Source organism: Euwallacea fornicatus, chromosome 16, assembly GCF_040115645.1.
Source record: "Euwallacea fornicatus isolate EFF26 chromosome 16, ASM4011564v1, whole genome shotgun sequence".
NCBI classification, from domain to species: Eukaryota; Metazoa; Arthropoda; class Insecta; order Coleoptera; family Curculionidae; genus Euwallacea; species Euwallacea fornicatus.
Window position 1 is genome coordinate 1,596,827 of NC_089556.1, and position 20,252 is coordinate 1,617,078.

General features: G+C 39.2%; 1 protein-coding gene across 3 annotated transcripts; it reads left to right on the forward strand.

Annotated features, from left to right (window-relative positions):
* The first annotated feature begins 3,421 nt into the window (after positions 1 to 3,421).
* Nost (Nostrin) lies at positions 3,422 to 19,086 on the forward strand. 3 transcript variants are annotated; one of them, XM_066291264.1, is made up of 13 exons: positions 3,422 to 3,821; positions 8,356 to 9,852; positions 13,591 to 13,889; positions 13,946 to 14,110; positions 14,168 to 14,237; positions 16,589 to 16,677; positions 16,783 to 16,918; positions 16,968 to 17,132; positions 17,190 to 17,342; positions 17,515 to 17,667; positions 17,755 to 17,941; positions 18,203 to 18,345; positions 18,476 to 19,086. In XM_066291264.1, exons 2-13 carry the CDS (start codon positions 8,410 to 8,412, stop codon positions 18,569 to 18,571), a joined length of 3,099 nt encoding a protein of 1,032 aa, XP_066147361.1. In that variant the 5' UTR covers positions 3,422 to 3,821; positions 8,356 to 8,409; the 3' UTR covers positions 18,572 to 19,086. The 3 variants fall into 3 exon arrangements, with proteins under 3 accessions (XP_066147361.1, XP_066147362.1, XP_066147360.1); XM_066291265.1 differs by having other exon boundaries at positions 3,422 to 3,654; XM_066291263.1 differs by lacking the exon at positions 3,422 to 3,821 and having other exon boundaries at positions 5,833 to 9,852.
* The last annotated feature ends 1,166 nt before the right edge of the window (positions 19,087 to 20,252 follow it).

Below are 20,252 nucleotides of genomic sequence, written 5' to 3' on the forward strand. Positions count from 1 at the left end.
TTAAACGGGACTGTCACAGCTGGTTAAATCAAGTTTGAACAACAAAACGTGCTTCAATTTATCGATAAAAAACTTCAAAGTACAAATATAATTTGTTTTTATACGTTTCGTGCGGCGCAAAAATTTTTAAGACAATATTTTCAAAAATCCCGTAATCGTTTCGACCAGTGTATCAATGGTTCTGACCAGGAGTCATTAAATCCTTTAAACCAGCTTTATAGCGAGAATGCTTCATGATTCGACCTTAACCCTCAAAACACCGAACGTTGGACCATAAAGTATTACATATTATCTAATAAATTTCACGTGAAATCGATATCTTAAGTAGGTACCGATACAAGCCTTAAACGACATGATGTCAGTGACTTAAATCCGAAAACCGCCTATCCGAGTCGAGCGTGAAAAAACTTTCTTCCGTGGTTTATTTACCACGAATTACAATGATTTGTTGGTAGTCTGGGCAATTATTTATTATTTCCTATGGTAATAATGGTCTTTGAACTGGGGCCATGATGACAACGACCGATGAAATCCGAATTAAGGAAAGTGGCGGCCGTTTGGTTTGTAATGGTGACGAATACAAAATGAATAATGAAAGTTATAAGTGTTAGATAAAAATGAAATTATCTGGGAAAGTGGTCAGATTGGTTAGATGCAACAGTTGTTGGGTGATTTAAAGTGGAAGATATAAGGGAATGAGTGAAGTGCCTGCTGTGTCAATTTAAATAAAACACCTTCTATACAGGGTCTAACACGTCATCATCGAGATAGTATATCAGGCGGCGATTTCCATTTTTCGCAATCGCGCTCGCTCAAGCGTGCCAAAGTCCGGCAAATGACATATTTCCAATCACCGATTTGATGAATTGAGAATTATCGGAAAAAATTTCAATTTTAAAGAAAGAGACGATCGTTATTGCGATATCTCTGGATAATTTCATTACAAATTTATGTTCGTTTTGACTCTCCACAATCTGGATGAAATCGCTAACCGTTGTTCACCATTTTGTCAACAATATAAAACAGTGACAAGTTTGCCATTTTTCATTAAATTTCAATTATCTCAATCACTGCAGCATGTCGCTGACCTGTCTCATACTGCAAAATTGATTTGATACCCTAATAAGGACAATAATAATTGATCAAATTTGAATAATTGCTCATTAAGTGAACGTAATGAGGGTGTAGCATTTTCAGCTCTGCCGAAAGGAAATCAGGTCTCCACTAATTAACAAATTTTAATAGGGAAACAAATTTGCCAATGCTCATATTTATTTTAATTGGGCTTTATTAACTTGCCTAAACTCGAGGAAATAATACCATTGACAGTTCGTATATATCAATTAAATGAGTTTTCATGCCGCAATATGCAAGTTTATATTAACCAGGCACGTTTCCTTGTGCTTGACGACTTAGAAATTCACGGCGGAAGTATCTCCATACTATTACATATTATATTGAAACAACAATAATTATTGTACCGTTGTATTAATGAATTATTCTTAATTCTATACAGCAGGTATTTAGTTTACTTAATAACTTTATTTAGAGAGCGTAGAAACCGGGCAAAACTATACACAATCCCTCTGCGAAGATATTAATCTTGTTCCGTTACAAATCGGTTTCTTTGCCATTGGCCGAATATCTGTTTTCGATCTAAAAGTTGTTAACATTTTTCATCGTTTTTAATTAGCAACAGGTCTTTGGTATCGACGAAACAAGGTCACTGGACCTCGGAGTATTGAATAGCGGCTGCATCTTGTTTGTTATGTAACTTTCCTTTCGATGTTTATTGGTACCAGATTTGTGCTATTAGGCTAAAGGTCATTTTAGGTTTTTAAAAGTCAATGAGGACGCTTCATGTCCATTTACACATTTTTAATCAGGAAAGAAATGAAAATGCCTAAAGGATTGAAGAAAACGTTGACCCAAAATAGGTGCGAAGAAGGGCCAATTGTCTGCCGCTCGAATTAACACCTCTTACTATTACCGAGATCTGTGTGCGGACGCCAGTCGTAAAATTCTTAAATTCTGGAACTAAAAATGTATATCGGCAACGCCGCTCTGCGCAGCCCATCATTCTCTTCGGACAAGGGCTGGCAACCCCCCATTTGCTACCTACATGTATTCACACATCGCTGCCATTTGCCGAGGGCTAATTTCCTGATTTGAAATCAGCCCTTCTAAGATAACAGGACACCATATTGGTACTGGTAACATATAACTTCCTCATTAACATCTCTTTCGAACTGGGAGTACGTGTTCAATAATTTCAATGACGATAATTGACTGGTCGTACCGTATTTCTGAATGGTACTCTAGAGAGATGATCGTTCGGGATGGGTTTACTGTCAAGGGAAAACGAGGACTTTACCAATCCGCTATTTCGATCTCATGTCACATGTTCACATATCGAATTTAAAAAAAAACAATCGGCCAATATTAATAGTCTCATTTTAAGGAGGTCACTGGTGTGCGTTATTTAGCTGCGCGAATGCCGTGTAGTGTCAGGGAGATTTCGCATACTTTCAAGTTTAGTTAAGGGTGAAATTTCGATTGTGCCATCAAATTTAATAGTCATAGAATCCAGGGTATTGAAATTCTATTTTCGTGAGTCTATGGAGATTATATTAGCACCAAAACCCTCCATGTGCTACCAAGCACGACGTATTCAGCTAAATTCGCCAAATCCCTCGCAGTATATGTGTAGGTATAATTCGTATCTTTATGGTGTGCATAATGTTTCCCTTGGTATTTACCTAGTTAAATGTGCCTCAATCGACAGCTCGGATTTTTAACTTTATCGTATTTACTGAAAAATGTAAACATAGGTTTTCACTGTCTCAATCATACACGACTTGGATCGGGACAGTTTGCACGGACCAAGGAAAGCAATCAATGAGATTAACAGTAAATTGCCAATCTATGATTATTTTCGAAGAAAGCGGAATAATAGTTATTACTGGACCCAAAAAGCCTTTCAATAATTCAATTGATATTAAAATGATCTAATATCGAATTTTTTGAGTCAGAAAAAACCAGCTATGTAGTTGAAAATCAATGATCTGTATCGACTGTACTTATTTCGGTGCGAAATCGATTTTGTTTGGCCTACTGAATTTAATACAATAGTTAAAAAATTCAACGAACGCTCAATGAAAATGGGGCGTCCTTAGGGGGCTTCCAATTAGCAAAGTTACGTAACTTCCACGTTCTCTCGTCGCAGCGATAACCGAAAAATAGTAATCAGACTCACTTAATGCACGTGTCGTCGATTTTTACAATTTTAACATGAAACAGTCAGTACGCTGTGTAACAGCACCCAGTCAGTTGTGGATTAAATATCTCGAAAACAGCTACTTCTTTCCGTGCAATTTGTGCGGGGTTTGACGTACTCTATATCTATCTGTGTTATTAGCAAAGCAACGGAGGAGTCCCTGCACACATGTGATAATAATAGCGTCGGACGAATTTTAGTTCTCTGCGTTGGGCTCCACTTCAACCGATCGTACCGAGTGGGTACCAGAGTAGGTACCCGTTGTCCGGAAGTTGCCGAAATCGTGATAATCGGAGAAAAATTACTGTGTTCGTGTGAGGTCCCGGAGTGAACGACACTAGTGATATTTAGTGATGTGAAAAAAAATATTGATCGAGGTTCATTATTCAGCGCACCTAACTTAGAGATAGAGCTATAAGGGTACCATTTTGAACATGATGTAATTGAGCAGAATAGAACAAATACAGTTGGAGGAAAGTCGTAAAAGTGCTACTAAAAATAACTTGTTATTTTTGTTATTCGGTATTTCGTTAAACGAGTAATGGTAATTTCCAATGAAGTCCCGTTTCTGGCTCGATCGCACCCTTTTGCATCTTATCTTCAGTATTACAATGTTGTCATAATGGTGCCAAACTACTACGTATACTACAACAAAACTGTAGTCACTTGCCAGTTGACTCTAGCAGGTCTGTTCCATTTAGTGCTTTTCCATTTCTCTAAAGACCCCTTTGAAACACAAGCCCCGGCATATAGATATATTTACCATCCTAACGGCAAGATCAGCTGCTGCATCATCTGCGAAACATCACAATATAAACCTTGACACAACCCCCATAATCTACCTACATATACCAGATGTAAGGTGGGTGAAAAGACCCATAGGATTTGTGTCAGCACAATTTTGTGCATGGACGTAAACGACGAGGGCACTAAAATTCTGGTGCCACTGAGAAAGAAAAATCGCTTGATTCAGTATTTGGGATGCCAAAACACAACTTTTTTCGTATAGAACACCTTGTATATGAAGATTTTTTAAAATTTGCTGCTTATTAAGAAAAATTTGTTTATAGAAATCTTCAAATCTATTTTTCTTAATTGAAAAATCCCAGCACGCTTTCAATGTTTTTAAATTATGTTTATATATAATTTTCTAGAACTGCATTTGCGAACACAAAAGACTTACTTATCGTATGTTGCGAAAAGCGACTTTTGAAAAAATGTAATTTTCAAAATAGGCAGTCCGCACCAACGAACTTTCTACTCAAAAATCGTTCAAGTGTTACATGTAAATAGTAAAATTTGCAATATAATTGGTGAAGAAACCCTAGCGTAGTTGAGCCACATTTTTAACACTCAAAAAAGCATTTTTATGCCACGTTTTGCAAGAAGAATTTTTTAAAAATTTATGGCCTCAAAGGTGGGTCTTTTGCACCAATAAAATTTGTACTCAATAATGTCTCAAGTGTGGTGATTATTATAGTAAAATTTCTAAGTTAATTGGTAAAGAAACAGTGGCGTAATGGGTTTCAGGACACACCCACATATAGTTGACAAACCTCGCAAAAACCAATAGGTTTTTCCTATAGCCATATTTATGGTTTTTTAAGCAATTTGGGTTATGTGAAATAATGATCTCATAATGGAGTCAACATTTTCTAGTAGACCACTCTACATACAGGGTGTTGCAAATTAGTAGGCGAACCCGCTAATCACGAATTCCTTGAGCAAAAATAGGCGTTCCTTATGCGACTTTTTTGGCGCTTTATACTGGTTATATAGTGTTAAATTTTAAAAAAATTAATAACTTCGGTGTTTCTTGGCATATTTTCATAATATTTTACTGTGAAGCACAGTTCGATGCGGCACACTTTTCCCGTAATTTAAGTAAAAAATTTTGAAATCAAAGCGGGGAAAATGGGGGGTCACGGACACCTTTCCCCTAATTTTTTTCTGCGTTCGCGGATGGCGAAGGTGCCTAATTTTCGAGACTAAATGTTCCTTCACCGTAACTTTTTATTCTTGTGAAATGTCGATTTACCTCTAGAAGATATTTTAGCATGCTGCCTCTCATCGCATGGTGCCCATTTTTCTTTCGCGTCCGGAAAGTATTACTAAGAACACGATGCACTGTCGCATGACCATCTTAAACATCATGTTATGAGCGAAACAGATTTTTTCCTCATGCATTCCTTCTAGATTTGATTGAATTTGATGTGAATCGAGTCGTTTCAGCGGACGAATGGCGATTTTGGAACGTTAAAGGTAAATAATAATGATACAACTGAGTGGAACGAATGAATCGAAGCCAAGTTCTCAGTGTGATTGCCCTCTTCTCGAACGAGTGCCTGAGCCCTTGTTTAATGTGTTGAGAGGCAACAAGCCGGAATATCCTCTGAAGTAAGCATTAAGTCGAAATGTTACAACAATAAAAAAAATCAAGATAAGGCGCATTTAGCTTGAAAAATTGAATCGCCATCGGCATGCGGAAAAAAAAGGCTGTGAGAGGGGGAAGGGGGGGGTCCTTGACCCCCCCCCATTTTTTCCGCTCCGGTTTCAAATTCGTTTGCCCCGAGTGTAGAAAAAGTGCGCCCCATCGAATTGTTCGTCGGGCCCGAGGCACCGAAGCTGTTAACAAAGTTATTTTTTAACAACTTCAGCGCTTCATGGTGAGTGTAATAGCGCCAAAGAAAGAAGCAGCACAAGGAACGTCCTGTTATTTTCGCTCAATGAAGCTGCGGTTAGCGGATCGGCCTGCTAATTTGCAACACCCTGTACATCGCGATTTTTCCGATTTGTTGCACTCGTTAACGTTTCGTCTGGTAATTTATGTTATTGACTTAATCTATCTACTACCCATCCCCATCGCACCTGCTGTGTGTTTGTATGTTTTCAATTTAAAATCAATGGAACTAATCCCTAGATAATCAATCATGTAAAAGTAGGTAAATACCTGATAGAAGTCAACGTTCTCTGAACAATAGATCGTCTCGTGATGGGTGGCAGGGTGGGCAATGAAAGAATTGCGTAATATCCCTTTTATTTTCATTGAATTGTGTACGGCAAGAAGGTCGCGAAAAATAGTTTTATTCGACACAAATCGAGTGCTCCAAATTTCGTTTCGTCTTGGTACGACCACCGAGTAACCTCCTTGTGGGACTTACATGTTGCTAAATATTTGCCCGGAGAATTAATGGGACGAAAATTTATATTTACACGAAATAAACATTACGGTGCACAGTTAGTAAACCTTGAACGAGAACATCTCATTATAGTCCCTTTCAACGAGCTTAAAATCAGTTTCTGACTACGTTTTTAAAGCTAATCAAGACAAAAACGTGTTTAATTGTGGCGTATAGTGCGTTCTAATATTTCTTCACCGTTAGAGAGGCACAAACGCGTGCTCTTTTAGATATTTTTAGGTGCCTATGCAGTGCTAAATAAAAACTTTCGGTGACTCGAATTAAACCAGACCGAAGATAAACAGTTGGAGACTTACATAATACGGAAAAGAAAACACTCAGTATCAGAATTTGAGGCCTATCAAGACCGATCCCTGCACATTGAGTTCAGATTAGTTCAGGTTTGGCGTCAAGGCTTTGGAGAAACGCACGACGTCGAATGCGCACCCAATTCGTCACGTTTTACTTACATTTGAGTCTATAATGTGTTGTAGAACTGAAATATTAGAATTCATAAATCGCTCGACTTAAGGGTTGTTCTGGCTTCACCGTGATAACATGTCAGAAGAAATACCGGCGCCGCTTGTAAACGTTGATATCGACCGTGCCCTTCGAAGGGTTAATGTGTTAAATGCAAAAACCTTTTAAGATTTAAATCATTCAGACTAAAATCCCGGATTCGCGGGAACCAACTAGTCAGCCTTACGATTGGCCAATCACAGCAAAGAAGGCAGATATCAAACCTTGCTCATTTTCCCCTCCAGAGTTTTCCCAAGACGGAAATAGTGTGGGGATTGAGCCGAAAGGTCCACGTTTTCCTCCCAATTCAGCCTCAAACTTGTTTTCGTGTCCAAGGTACACATAAGAAGTAGTCCCTTTGATCTCAACCCCAACGTTAACAGTAGTTTATTTCTTCGGTGATCATGCTGATTTCCGTGGTGATATCCACGTACAAAATAATACCTGGTGTCAGAAGACCTGTGCTGAACACTCCAACACTAAGTGCTGAAGATGGGAAAAAATTATCATTCTGAGTCACTCCCTTTAGAAGGCACAAAATCTTAAATATTCGTTGAAGATTTTTATCCTCTTCCCGAAGACCCAAAACCGTTGCGCAACGTTTCCAGATTAACGACTCCATTATTCACCCAGTAGCAAAGAAATCCGTAATCATTGACTCAGTACTGCCCGAGTCGTTGCGAGACCTAAACCAATGACTGCCCTAGAATCCACCAAGCCCCCATTATTGCTTCTCAGTTACTTATTGATTCGTCTCAGTATGATTAGAAGCGAAATAAAGTTTCCTAGCTACAATTTCCCTATTGACTGATGGACACAAATACCGAACATTAAATAGCTCCATTATCATCCGTGCTATTGATAATTATGCCTCATGTGATGACCTTCAATTTTCAATACATTTACCTGACGCTGTACGCGCACAGAACAAATTAAACTTCTATAGCCCGTTATGGTGTATCATACACGTACAGGGGTACACGAAAACATGCCTTAAGTGCTTATAGAAACCAATTTTTAGCACCTGAGGGCCGAGTTATGAAGGCGTTGTTAACATTAACACTAAGCTAGCTGCCTTAGAAACTAAGGATTTGGCCGTACATTTCAAAGAATCTAGAAAAAAAATCTTAAAGTTAAAGTTAACAGTGGATTGATAATTTGGTCCCGAATCTATCAAGACAAGCGTGAGTAAACTCTTCTAGTTACGCTGGGGCCATAACAACCAGCATGGAGCTGTGGCAGTTCTGCGTGTAGAAAATCAGATATCAACCCGTCCCGGTATGTCTGCCCAATGTAATGGAACGACAATTAGGCTGGTTTTTTCATTACATTCGAACTTTAGTTTCTAACATGTTTTTAACCAGTAGTATACCTACGTAGTTCGATGGCACCATTGGCATAACATTCAGCAAATGATGAAACTGTGAGGTGATAATGAAGAAATTCTGTAACAAAATCGCTAAAAAAGACTGGAGAGTGACCATACCCAATATAAACTCCTCGATATTTCGCCGATCCCCCAACTGCGACGAAGACAAAACCTCAAAGAGATCTTCAGGCTTCTATGATTTCCACGAGGCCCAGGTGGAGTTCGATAAAGGGCGCAGCCTCCCCAATAGCATTTACGTGGAGAGCGATTCCTCTTCTACATCCTCCGACACCGGAAACGAAGATCAGGAGTTCGTGGACGCCCAAGACAAAACTCCCAACCGAGAAATTTACATGGATATGGAGGAACTGAAAAACATTGACAAAAACAATAGCAAATTTGAATATGATGTGCCAAAGATAAGTTTTAAGTTCACCCAAAAGCAGGAAAATATATATGAAAATGAGGCAAATCTCAGTGACGAACCGGTTTTGTTGAAGCACACAAGAAGAAGTGAGATCCAGATTGTCTTGGAGCAGCCAAACGAGAGTAAGGACGACACTTTGAAAGATGAGGACATTGAGGAGGCTCTAGAAGAGTTGGATAATGCTTCGATTAAAAGCAGCCAATCAGAGAAGCTTGTATCTCAATGTGAAGAGAAAGTAAGTGCTGTTACCATCAGAACTTTAACTAAAAGCGGCAGTGACCCTAATATAGCTGTTCGTTCAGAGGAAGACGAAAGCTTCTATAAAGTCCCCAGAAATTTGAACCCTCACCACCGCCTCTCTCAATCGTTGAGCGACTTCGATCTTGAGAACATGAACTTAGAGATCCTCCCCAACTCCTCAAATCATTCCAGCATTGAGCACATTTCTTGCAGCCAAGTTGACATAGCCAGAAAGAAACTAGCTGAATACAACATGCGTAATTCTAGTCCTAACTTCTCTGAGAAGATGGACTATTGTCAGGCTCGAAGCAAACTTCCAGTGAGATTTAGAAGGACTACGCTGCTGAAACGACCCAGGAGAGCTCTGGATTCCTGGAACAACTTCAAGAGCAAGATGAGTAATATGATCACAGAACAAGCCGCTCACCAGAGAGTTGGCGCATTCGTTGATAGAGACAAAGTTGCAATGAACATTGAGGAAATGTATAAAAATTCGAAGACGAAATGCAAGAAAGTGTTGCAGAATACTGGGAAAATCATTTCCACGAAGTTGAATCAGGGGAGGAGGAAGAGTGAGACCCCTGAGAGGGATATTGTGAAGAATAATAGCAAAAGTTCCCTGACGAAGCATTGGAAACTGAAAGCTAGTGATATCGAGTATAAGTTCAATATGAATGGGAATGAAGAGGGGCATGATGTTAGTGATAAAGTGAGTGATAGTGACTGCTCCCCGATGAGTAAATTTGGGAGTGAGTTCAGTGACGATAAGAGTAAGGAGGAGGAGTTTGATTTTTCCACTATTAAGAGCACGTTTAAAAAGAAGCTGGCCTATGTTTCTGAGGTAAAGTTTTAATTAATTTATTCTAAAGTTAATATTAGGGCATTTTGGTCGTTTGAGTGTATATTTGAAGTTTTGGGAATTCTGTAGATTTTGCAAATTTGAGAGTCACAACGGATACCCAGCAAATTGACATCTTAAATAAATTGCCATTTAATCCAATTTTTCTATGAATTCCGAGATATCGATGGTAAATCTGGGGTAATATGACGCATCTAGTATACGGAGTGTTCAAAACATGGATGGAACGTTGAAATGTTACTAAATCCCATAAGAGAGATTTTTTTGTAACATATGATGACATAAATGCCTTAACAAGCACTGACCCGAGATCGTTGATGTTATTGGTGTTGCTCGACTTCGAAACACCCAATAAACGCCCTTCCTGGTCTTCACCCCCGTTTCCATTCTGGGAGTCTGTCAGGCATTACTTCGGATGGGGGAGTGGTATACAAATATATCTTTCCATTTCTCAGGATCTCTGTCGGTGTTTGCGAACCCACTCGTCATCCATCTTTATCTTCATCGCCGCCCCCAGGCACCATTCAATTGCATCCCAGTGTCTCTTTGATTTTAATAGGAGTTTCGCGCAAGTCTCCGGGTTAAGTTCGTCCAGGCAGGTGGTCCTGAATTCTTTTTTCAGACCACCAAATTTCGACGTCCCAATAGCGTGTGTTCCGGGTCATCCGGTTTCCCACAGAAGCAACACTTGTCAGTCCCCGGACATACGGATTATCTTCGAGTCCAGACAGAAAACTTCATGCCCGTGGGTGCCCGGCTTAGGTGCCACGAAAGGATCTACTAACTTGGCTAAATGTTAGAAAAGTTGGTCTTTCACAAGAGTAGTGAACCTTGATCTTTTGAATGGGAAAACATTTCTCCCGTTTAACCAAGTCAGTCTATTACCGTTTATGAGATCGTCATGGTGAGCATCCGCATCTTGAACACGCTGTATGGAACTTCGGAGCATTAAGCACACTCCAACGTCAAATAATGCCATACACAAGTAAATTGCGCGGAACAACCCTGAAAGCAATGGAAACACCTTCTGACAATAAATTAATTTTTTTAATTAAAATTTGTAATTTCCACCGCTGTTGTCCTGAGGAGATCGCGAATTGGGCTTTCGCTTCCGAACCATATAGATCCATCATTGTTTATCACGTGCGGTTAGACAAGGACGACAATTCCAAGCCACTTCCAGTTCTGACACCGAGTGAAATTTGATGTTCATTTTCGAAGCTCGCCACCAAAATACAGGACGAAAACGAATATTCTTGACTAAGGTACTGCATGGAGGTACGTTGTTTTGGTTGGACGATTGTAAGATAAAGATGAAGGAATTTTCGCATTTTTTCACAGTGGGCTGATATTCCATGTATGCGTTGATAACTTTCTATTACGTTCGTGCTATTGCCCCTAGGAGCTGAGGGAGGTTTAGCGTGAGCCCAAGACCAGTTAAGCGATATATTTTGAAGTGTTCATTAAATCGAACAGCTACTTGAATTTTAAGAGCCTTTGCGTCGTCTGGAACGTTTGAACAGGCATTATGTTCAAGTACCATGCTTACTGCGTAATTTAGAATGATCTATAACGCTGTCTCTCAAACCTTATCAGTTCTGGAACCACTTACGTCGGATCCGAAAACGAACAATTTCCGTGGATTTTTATCAGTCGTACTTCCCTTCGATGCGTGTCGTGTTGTTTTGCAACTGCTGATTCATGCCTGAGCTACGAATTAAATGGTTAAGGCGGAGGAAGTACACGAAATTCAGAGATTCCAAACAGGTCAGTCCCGATGGCTCAATTTTGGTAACTTTTAGCAGTCCCGATGACAATTGAAACCGAAGGTTAATGTAATAGACCTCAAAGATCATTTCTATAATCGATCGCACCTAAAGGTTAATTGGTCAATTTTAAGGTCCATTTCCTTAAGCCAAATGGAGCCGAGACACATTGCACATTGCGTTCGCTAATGTTAGCAACTTTTTGCCCCGTGCTGGCAGAGATAGATAATCTGCGTACCTGTGTGGTTTAGATGGGCATAATATAGCAATAATAATCCGAAAAGAGTGATTTCTATCATGCTCTGATTGTCGTGAGACGCTTTTTCTTCGCGATTTGCAAGATCAGGCAGCTGCTAATTAAGTATGTATCGATCATAATTCGAAACAAATCACTCGAGAAACCGATTCATTGACACGGCATGTTTTACAATCGTAAACTCTCGCTTGTGCTAAAGCAAAGAAATTATTTGTTTTTCTATGATAATCAATTCAAAAATCAATATTGCAACAACGTCGCTTGGGAAAGTTCATATTGTCCATTTGAGGCCAAGGACACGCCCAAAATTTTGGTTTCAGGAGAAAAAATCGTGGCTCTAGACCTCATTTTTTGAGGTGTTTGTTGCTTTCAGGGTTCGTTATGGACATTAATTTTCTCAGTTAGTGTTAACTGGAGTCCGAGAACGCCTAGAATTTTCCGAAATTTCCCAATATTCCCGTTCAATTCTTATTACTTTCGGAACGGTCTTATTTTTGGATTTGAGGGTGAAATTTAAGTTACAAGACTTTGAAATATTAGGCAAATATTCATTCAAATTGAAGCTCCCACTGGCGTCTCAAAAGCTCTAGAAATTTTCAACATTTTTTTAAACTCAATCATTTTTTATAAATTTCTTTCCGCCTCCGTTTTTTGGGTTTTCACCTCCAAAATTTCAAGAATTACAATTTTTTCTCTTTTTTGACACATCTGCTCGAACTTAAAATTCGAGCTGCAACAATTAGATTTATTGAGACATTTTCAGGTTCATTTGTAAGTAATTCCCCACTTTCGGAAGAATTATTCTGAATCCAAAAAGAATCAAAACTCAATTATTCTTTTATTCCACGAGATTGTTCTGCATGCCATCATCCAACAGAAACCAGTGGCCCGCTTCGTTTCGACCTGAAAAGTACTGGATCTCAGCTCAAAATACATTTTAATGCCCCTAATTTGGGAACAATCCTGTAAATCCCAAAGGAATTGAACATATGAATGCTATCTTATGCCAAAATATGGCGCTGTATTCTCTTCATAACTTGTCAAATTTGAATCGAACTTTAAATCAAACCAGAGGCGCACGCGGCGTTACCTGAAGCATGTCAAGGAGTAAAAAAATTAGTTTTAAATATCGAATTTCAGAATAATCGAAATTGTATCCACTTTTATACCATGATGTGGGTCTAATTGGCGTTACAATTCGGTCCAAATCAGAAGCGTACGTGACAGCAATCGCACGTGATACACCAAGAGCATGAAAATGGGTCTTAAACTTCTGCAATTTTTGAAAAATTGTAAATCTAAATAGTATCAAAGTTTGATTGTTTTTTTTTGTATGTTCTTGGTAGTCTGTCCACTTGGCACCTTGCTTCGATCAACACGGCAGCGCACGTGCGTTTCAATCCGACCAACATGCCAAAAAGCAGTTTCCCCAATTTCCGGAAAATTGCAAATCGCAAATAAATAAATCATTTTATTTGTCTTTTACTCTGCAAGATCACTCCGTATGTCTTTACTAATAACTTGCCAAATTGGCGTCATAATTCGCCTTAAACCAGAGGCGTACAAGGCTTCATTGTGGAGCGCACCAAAAATCAATAAAACGAGTTTTTTGTACTCTTTGAGAAAAAAACAATATGCATTTGTCGCCAAGGCAATTTCCAAGACCCAATTTTAAACATTTTTCCGTGCTGCTTTCAGGGTCAAAACGGATTCGAAGAGCTGAGACGATACGTGAAGCATGGAAGCGACTTCTGCAAAGAACTGGCCACAATCCTACACGAAAGGTCGGAAGCCGAGACCCAGTACGCCAAAAGCTTGTCCAAGCTCAGTGTCAAACTGTCCAGGGCTTGCAGCAACGGCGTGGGTGGTCTCAACGAGGCCTGGAAGGCTGTAGCTGTGGAATTAGAGGCCAAAGCTGAGGCTCATCGCATTGCGGGCAACGCTTTGCTTGAGGAAACTGCGAAGCCTTTGAGGACCCTCACGGAAAGTCAGCACCGGTGAGGAAGCGCCGATGGCTTTAGAGCGATTTGACTGACGTTGACCGGTGTTTCAGGACCAGAAAGCAATGCGAAACTGCAGTTGAAAAGGCCGCGAGGTTGTTGGCCGAATTTAGAACTGCTGAGGCCAAAGGCAAGAAACAGAGTCATACTTGTGCCAGGGACAACGAAAAACTTCAGGACGCTGCTGTTATTGATACTACAAAGTTTGGAAAGCAGACGTAAGTTTCAGCTAGGTTTACATAAGGGAAGTTACTTAACGTAGGGCCGTTTTATAGGTTGTCGAAGAGTGCCAGTCTCATACAGCTGGCCCATCGTCAGAATTCGGCAGATAAGGAAAACGCTAAAGTAAGATCACATTTCGAAGTTTTATCACACAATTTTCGATATCGTAAAATGCGTAATTTAGGATCCTCTAAAAATAGATCTTGTAGGTGGGTTTCTAATAATAAACAACCAACAACCTGCCCCACGAATATAAAAACATCCACACATGTGTAAGTTGTTTCGTTCAGTGCTTCTGCTCTATTTCCTTCTTTCAAGGCATTCATTTCATTATTAATAATAATTAGGCACATATTGCATTATCATGCCTGACCTCCTATTGGCAGAATAGCCAATAACGTTACATAATAAGGCTGAAAGTATTCAAAGCCGAAATATTTTGATTAAATCGGTAGATGTCCCAATTGGGATAAGCTCCATTTGGGGCTTCGTTCTTTATCAGTGCGCACCAAACTTGAGATTTTAGACGCTTTGGACATAAGAAGAAATGCTAAATATCCCCGTCTTTCCTAAGCAGTTTTTTCCACAAAAGGGTCCTTTAAATCCTTTTTATGTGTCAATTTAAATTAGTTATACTCGTAGGTAGTTTCTCGGATGACCGAGTTCCACGGTAAAGTGGATTTTAATGCGATTTACCCCTTAATGAGGCGTTTAATTTGACGTTTTTTCGAAGATATTGCCTGCTGAGAAGGGTTTCCCCGAAGCAAACTGATTAACATTTAACTTGCAACTGACCATCAAGTTGCATTTCTGCCGGCTTCCATGAAATTCCGTGGAGGGCGAACTGCGCGAGCGCTTTCGCGACTTCACTAAATATTCTATTCTTAAATAAAGAAAAACGTTTCGCTTCATGGTTCGAGGCACCAACGATCTCATTTAGTACGAACCTTCATAGTCTTTCCAATAATTTTACGAAATTTTCCACTCAACCTATTTTCCATTTTTTGACTTTAAAACCCTTCAGTAATTGCCCATTATCATTAAAACTACTCAGAACCAGATCTCTTCGTTCTCAGAAGCTTAAGAACTGTTTCGATCGAACGCCAAACGGTATTAGCTGCATTCCCATGTATCGGTACAACTCTCGACTCAGCTGCAATAGATGGCAACAATGCAATGCTCTTTTGCTCGAAAATCATCGTGGTTGTCAGTAGTGGCGTATGCAGCCACAAAGCAACCGTGTTGCCAAACTGAGGCGGGGGCCTTTAGGTTTGAGGAGTTTTCACCCAGTACTTTTGGGAAGTTAAAATGTTAATTACGGGGTGTGTTTCCTGAGGTTATTAGTAAGTCTTTATTTTTATATAATATTCAAATATTTACCAGGCCCAAATTTTTGAAATTAAAATAAAAACGCTTTCAAACAAGTTAGTAATCTAAAATGCATATACAGAGTGTTTATTAAACATACGGCAAAAGTTCACGGGGCTATTCCCTGTACTCTTGTAAGAATATTTTGCCCTTGTTGATGGTTTTGGATAAACCGCCTCGTTCTGAAGATAAGGGCGAAAAAATTTTCGACTATGCCGCCATTTTGTTACCAAGTATTACATTTAAAGCTTCTGAATCTACAAGAACTGTTGAAAATGACCACCTCCAGCTAGGATGCAAGAATCTAACGTTCCCCTAATTGACTGCCCAACCCTTAAAACAAAAACCAGAGTCGCTTTTTATTGAATTACTCTCAGAAATTATCGATTTTCTTTTAAATTTTCGTCATTTTCCACTGGAGTAGTATAAACCAATTAGGTAGCCCCGTGGGAAATAATCCAGGGGGTTTAAGTACCGATATCGAGCAGACTATAAGTGGAGTTCAGCTCGACTTATCCAGTGATCTGCGCATGCTACTATTAAAAACTTACGAAGAACGACACTGAAATGCACAAGTGTATCATCGTGAATAAGCCACATATCATTTTTTCAACTGAAATAGTGTTTGTTTCAAAAATTTGCGATCCACCTCGCTGGTCAGTTTTCCTGACAAAAATAATGGTCCAGATAGCCAGTCACCCATAATCTCAATCCAAGCGTTCAACGAGAATTGAGGTTGAAAACGGGCTTCGGGTACTTCATGTGGATTGTCTTCGGCCCACACATGGGTTATTGTGAAAATTCTTGATTGCATTTCTTGAAAAATTGAAGGTTTTGAACCAATGTGTGCAAAAACCAACGACAGAATGCATTACATGGAGGAAAATCAGCAGGAAAAGAAGTACCTGAACGCGTTACATGTGGTATGGGCACAACAAATAGGTCTTAAGGATACTCCAAACAGGCCCGTTACTTACAATAAGAGTTTTTGCAATTTATCGAGTCGAAGCACCCGGACCTTCTTCTATCATGATATGCACATATTAATGACCACCCTGTATATAATCTAATAAATTTCTAATACCACTGTCTGCTCTCAATTTCAGTTGGTGTGCAAGAAGAAAAAAGCTGAAGACGCAGTTAAAAAGGCGGATATAGAGTACTACACTTTGTGTGTGCGGGCGGAAAGAGCAAGGTAAAACTTGATTTTTGCGTACAGGGTGTCCCATAAAAAATCGACATTAACTTCCAGTTTGTAGTTCAATTCTGTGGTGCCACTACAACTTTTTAATATTTTTAGGCTTGAATGGGAGTCCTCGGTACTAAAAGGAGTAAATACCTTCCAGTTATTGGAAGAAGAGAGACTAAACAACCTCAAACTAGTTTTAACCTCATACCTCAGGCATATCGACGAGCTCCAGCCCAGGATAATCGAGGTGAGACATATGTCTTTGTTATATCCCACGATTTTAAAGCCACTTTCAGGCCACAGAAAGACTAAAACTTCCCTTGGAGGCTGCAGACCCTTCCAAAGACCTCATCACCATCCAGAACTTGAGGCAAACCTCACAGCAGATATCTGAACAGCTGCTACCTGACTTTTATTGCGAGCACATAACTTTGGCTATGAATCGAGAAAGAAGGAAGCAGGTACGGAGTTGTATGCTACAAGTTTTGTAATTTAGGTGTAATGAGTTGTCGTCACAGGCGTTGATTAAATTGCTGCATTTGATCCGACAAGATATAGAACGCGAAAGGAAGTCCAAGAACGGGGTGGAGAACTTGTCAAAAGCGTTGAAGCAAACTCCCAATTTTGGAAACGAGGACTCGCAACAATCTGTGGTTGAGAAGCTTTATCATGTAAGTGATGTAATACACTATCGTTACATTGCAGCAAATCTCAAACACAACGGGAGTCCCATACGTCTTTCCAGGGCTAGTTCAGGCTCGGGCCAATTACAATTACCCCTCAGTTTGAAAACGTTTCAACTCTTTTTCCAGCATTTCTCAACAATAACATGTGGTTCTTTAGATGAAATCGATGTTAACATACCTCGAAGGAGCCCGATATAAAGTGCAAAGTGCTTTAGCCGAACTGGATAGCAGACCCCGAACTGGACATCCACTAGCGCCTCATATAATCATCACGAGGGACAAATCGGGGCTACAACAAAGCGTCTTAAAGGCAAGTTTCTCCCATAAAAAGAGAGAGAGATATAGATATATTGTTTCGAGGAAAATAACGAATTTTGATATTTTTGCTTTCATCTAGGTTCCGCAATGGTTGCGAGAAGAATTTTTCGAGACCGATCGAAGTCCATTGAGTGAGAAATCTCTAAAATCTGAGAAGTCGGATAATTCAGATTCTCATATAAACGATGTGGAAGACCATGTTCTGCATGACTGGACCCTTCGGGGTGCGGCGGATGGCAATTCGAACCAGCCAGAATCAGATTTTGGTAACTAAATTCATTTGTTAGTTAAGAAAAAAATTCGCGCTATAAGATAACGATTTGCTCAGATCTCTGTTTCTAGTACTGACTATAATTTCGCCATGTGGCCATTGCCTGCCCAAAATCTCGTCTTCTCATTGGTCACTGAGGAATAAAACTCAAGCACAAGGTTGCCATTTCTCCGATTTATTTCAAATTCCAAAGAGTTTTGTTCGCACAACATTTTTCCAGCGTTGTCATATTAGCTTAGTTTTCATTTTTTTACAGATGAATTTTCATCGCAGTGCAGCAGCACAGATCAGGTGGCCGACACCGAAAACGTTCACCCCATTGCCAAGTGCAAAGCCATTTATGCCTACAAGCCGAATTTACCTGATGAATTGTTGCTGAGCCCTGGAGATATTTTGAAAGTAAGTTTTGAATGAGACTCTAGTACGCTCGGATGCAAATGCGAAGCTAAAACCACACCCTCTTAGACTGATTTTTGTAAATTTCAGAATTTTTGAAATCTTGGAATCAAATTATTTTCCTCTTTTTTAGGTATATCGACAGCAAGATGACGGATGGTGGCTGGGTGAATGCAATGGCAACGTTGGAATATTCCCAGCTACATACGTGGAAATAGTGCCTGCCTAGCATTCTCGAATTAATTCTCTTATATTCTCAAAGACTGATGAATTCTCGTAATTTCGCAAATTTACTCCATATTAATAGTTATAGCATAAGGAAGATATTTTAGAAAACTTCTGTTATGAAAATTTTGATGTGTACCAAGTAAAGGTATTACTCTGTAGATCTGTGCACTCATCAAATAATTTAAAATAAAATCTTAAAAATTTGTTAAAAGGAGTTAAAACCCTTATACTTACGATTATTGTTAGCAACTTGTTACATTTTGCAAATGCAATTTTGTACTATTAAATCAAAATCTTGGTCTTCCTGCTCGAGAGCTTGTATTATAAAATCGATTTACCGACTTGTAAATTTGTAAATATAGCTATTACTCATGTCTAACAAGTATTGTGATTGAATTGTATCTATTTATTTTGTAATGAAAACTATAAGAGTTTTGTAATTGTACGATATTAAAATATCTCATTTATTCTGCGCTGAGAGAAATATTTGCAATAAAGTTGAATAAAGAAATGTGATTTCTGTTGTACCCACTCAAATTTTCATGATTCATACATGTTCTGGAACCCTTGTGAAAGCATCAAAATTGTCGACAAAAACAAATCTTTAACTTTGTTTATATAAACTCTCATTTGCAACCACTATTCAGATCGACATATGACTCACAGCAAACGTCGGCTGCTTGCATAGCATATAACCGTCCCTCTTCAGTACACGCCCATAAACAATGACAGAAGATACATCGTACCTGTCAACTGTGCCGATTCAAATTTGATATTTTCAGAGCTACACTACTTCTGCGTAAACGTTAGGAATTCCAAGCTTACTCTATTTCTCACAGAAAATGTATATATCTTCTATTCAATTAGCTCTCTTTCGTACTTAAAGAAGCAAGATTAATGACATTGACTTTTCAACTTCGCCTCCTCTCATCTCACAAAAAAAAACACGGCTGCATGGTGTAGGTAGGTGGTTGGTCAGGGTTCCATGACGTTGACACAGTGGTGGCAATTGAGAGATTTACGAGGCAAAGCAGATACAGTCGCAAATTCTTGTTTTAGTACAGTCATCTTAAAAGCTATTAGGAATATGAATTAGTAGTAGTTTCAGCTGGTGATATGGTACTTTCGGAAGCTGATAATATATGCTGCAAAGCCCTTCATTTCCCATACAGACGATAAGCTACAATTCGGAAGTTACCCTCAACGATTTGCTTTGCCTAAAGAAGCGTGAAATGCGTTGCTCATTGTGATGATAACTACCCTGCAATTGAATAATCGATAAATCACAGACAAGGGCACGCCTTGCCCTTCGCAGCACTCTGTAATGTGTGAGCGGAGGAAAAACGTGGAAATAAAAATGGAGAAGGGATGCCCATGGCAGAAATTTCCCATTATAATTTAAGAATTTTTTTCAAAAAGAGATGATATAAATGTCATGAAATTTTCTGAATAAAATCGCGTTGACTACTGGGAAACGCGTAGGTCAAATCAAAGAGGTTCGACCTAATTTTTTAAATTTTCTATAGTGGATTTTTTGAAATAAAATCGCATTAAATTGTGTCGATTTCATTGCCATAAACCAATGATTTTCCGAGGCAATTTACCATTCCGATTTAATTTTTCGCGCATATCAAAAGAGAAGACTTTTTCATTCGCTCAGATAACATCAAAGTCACAAGTGG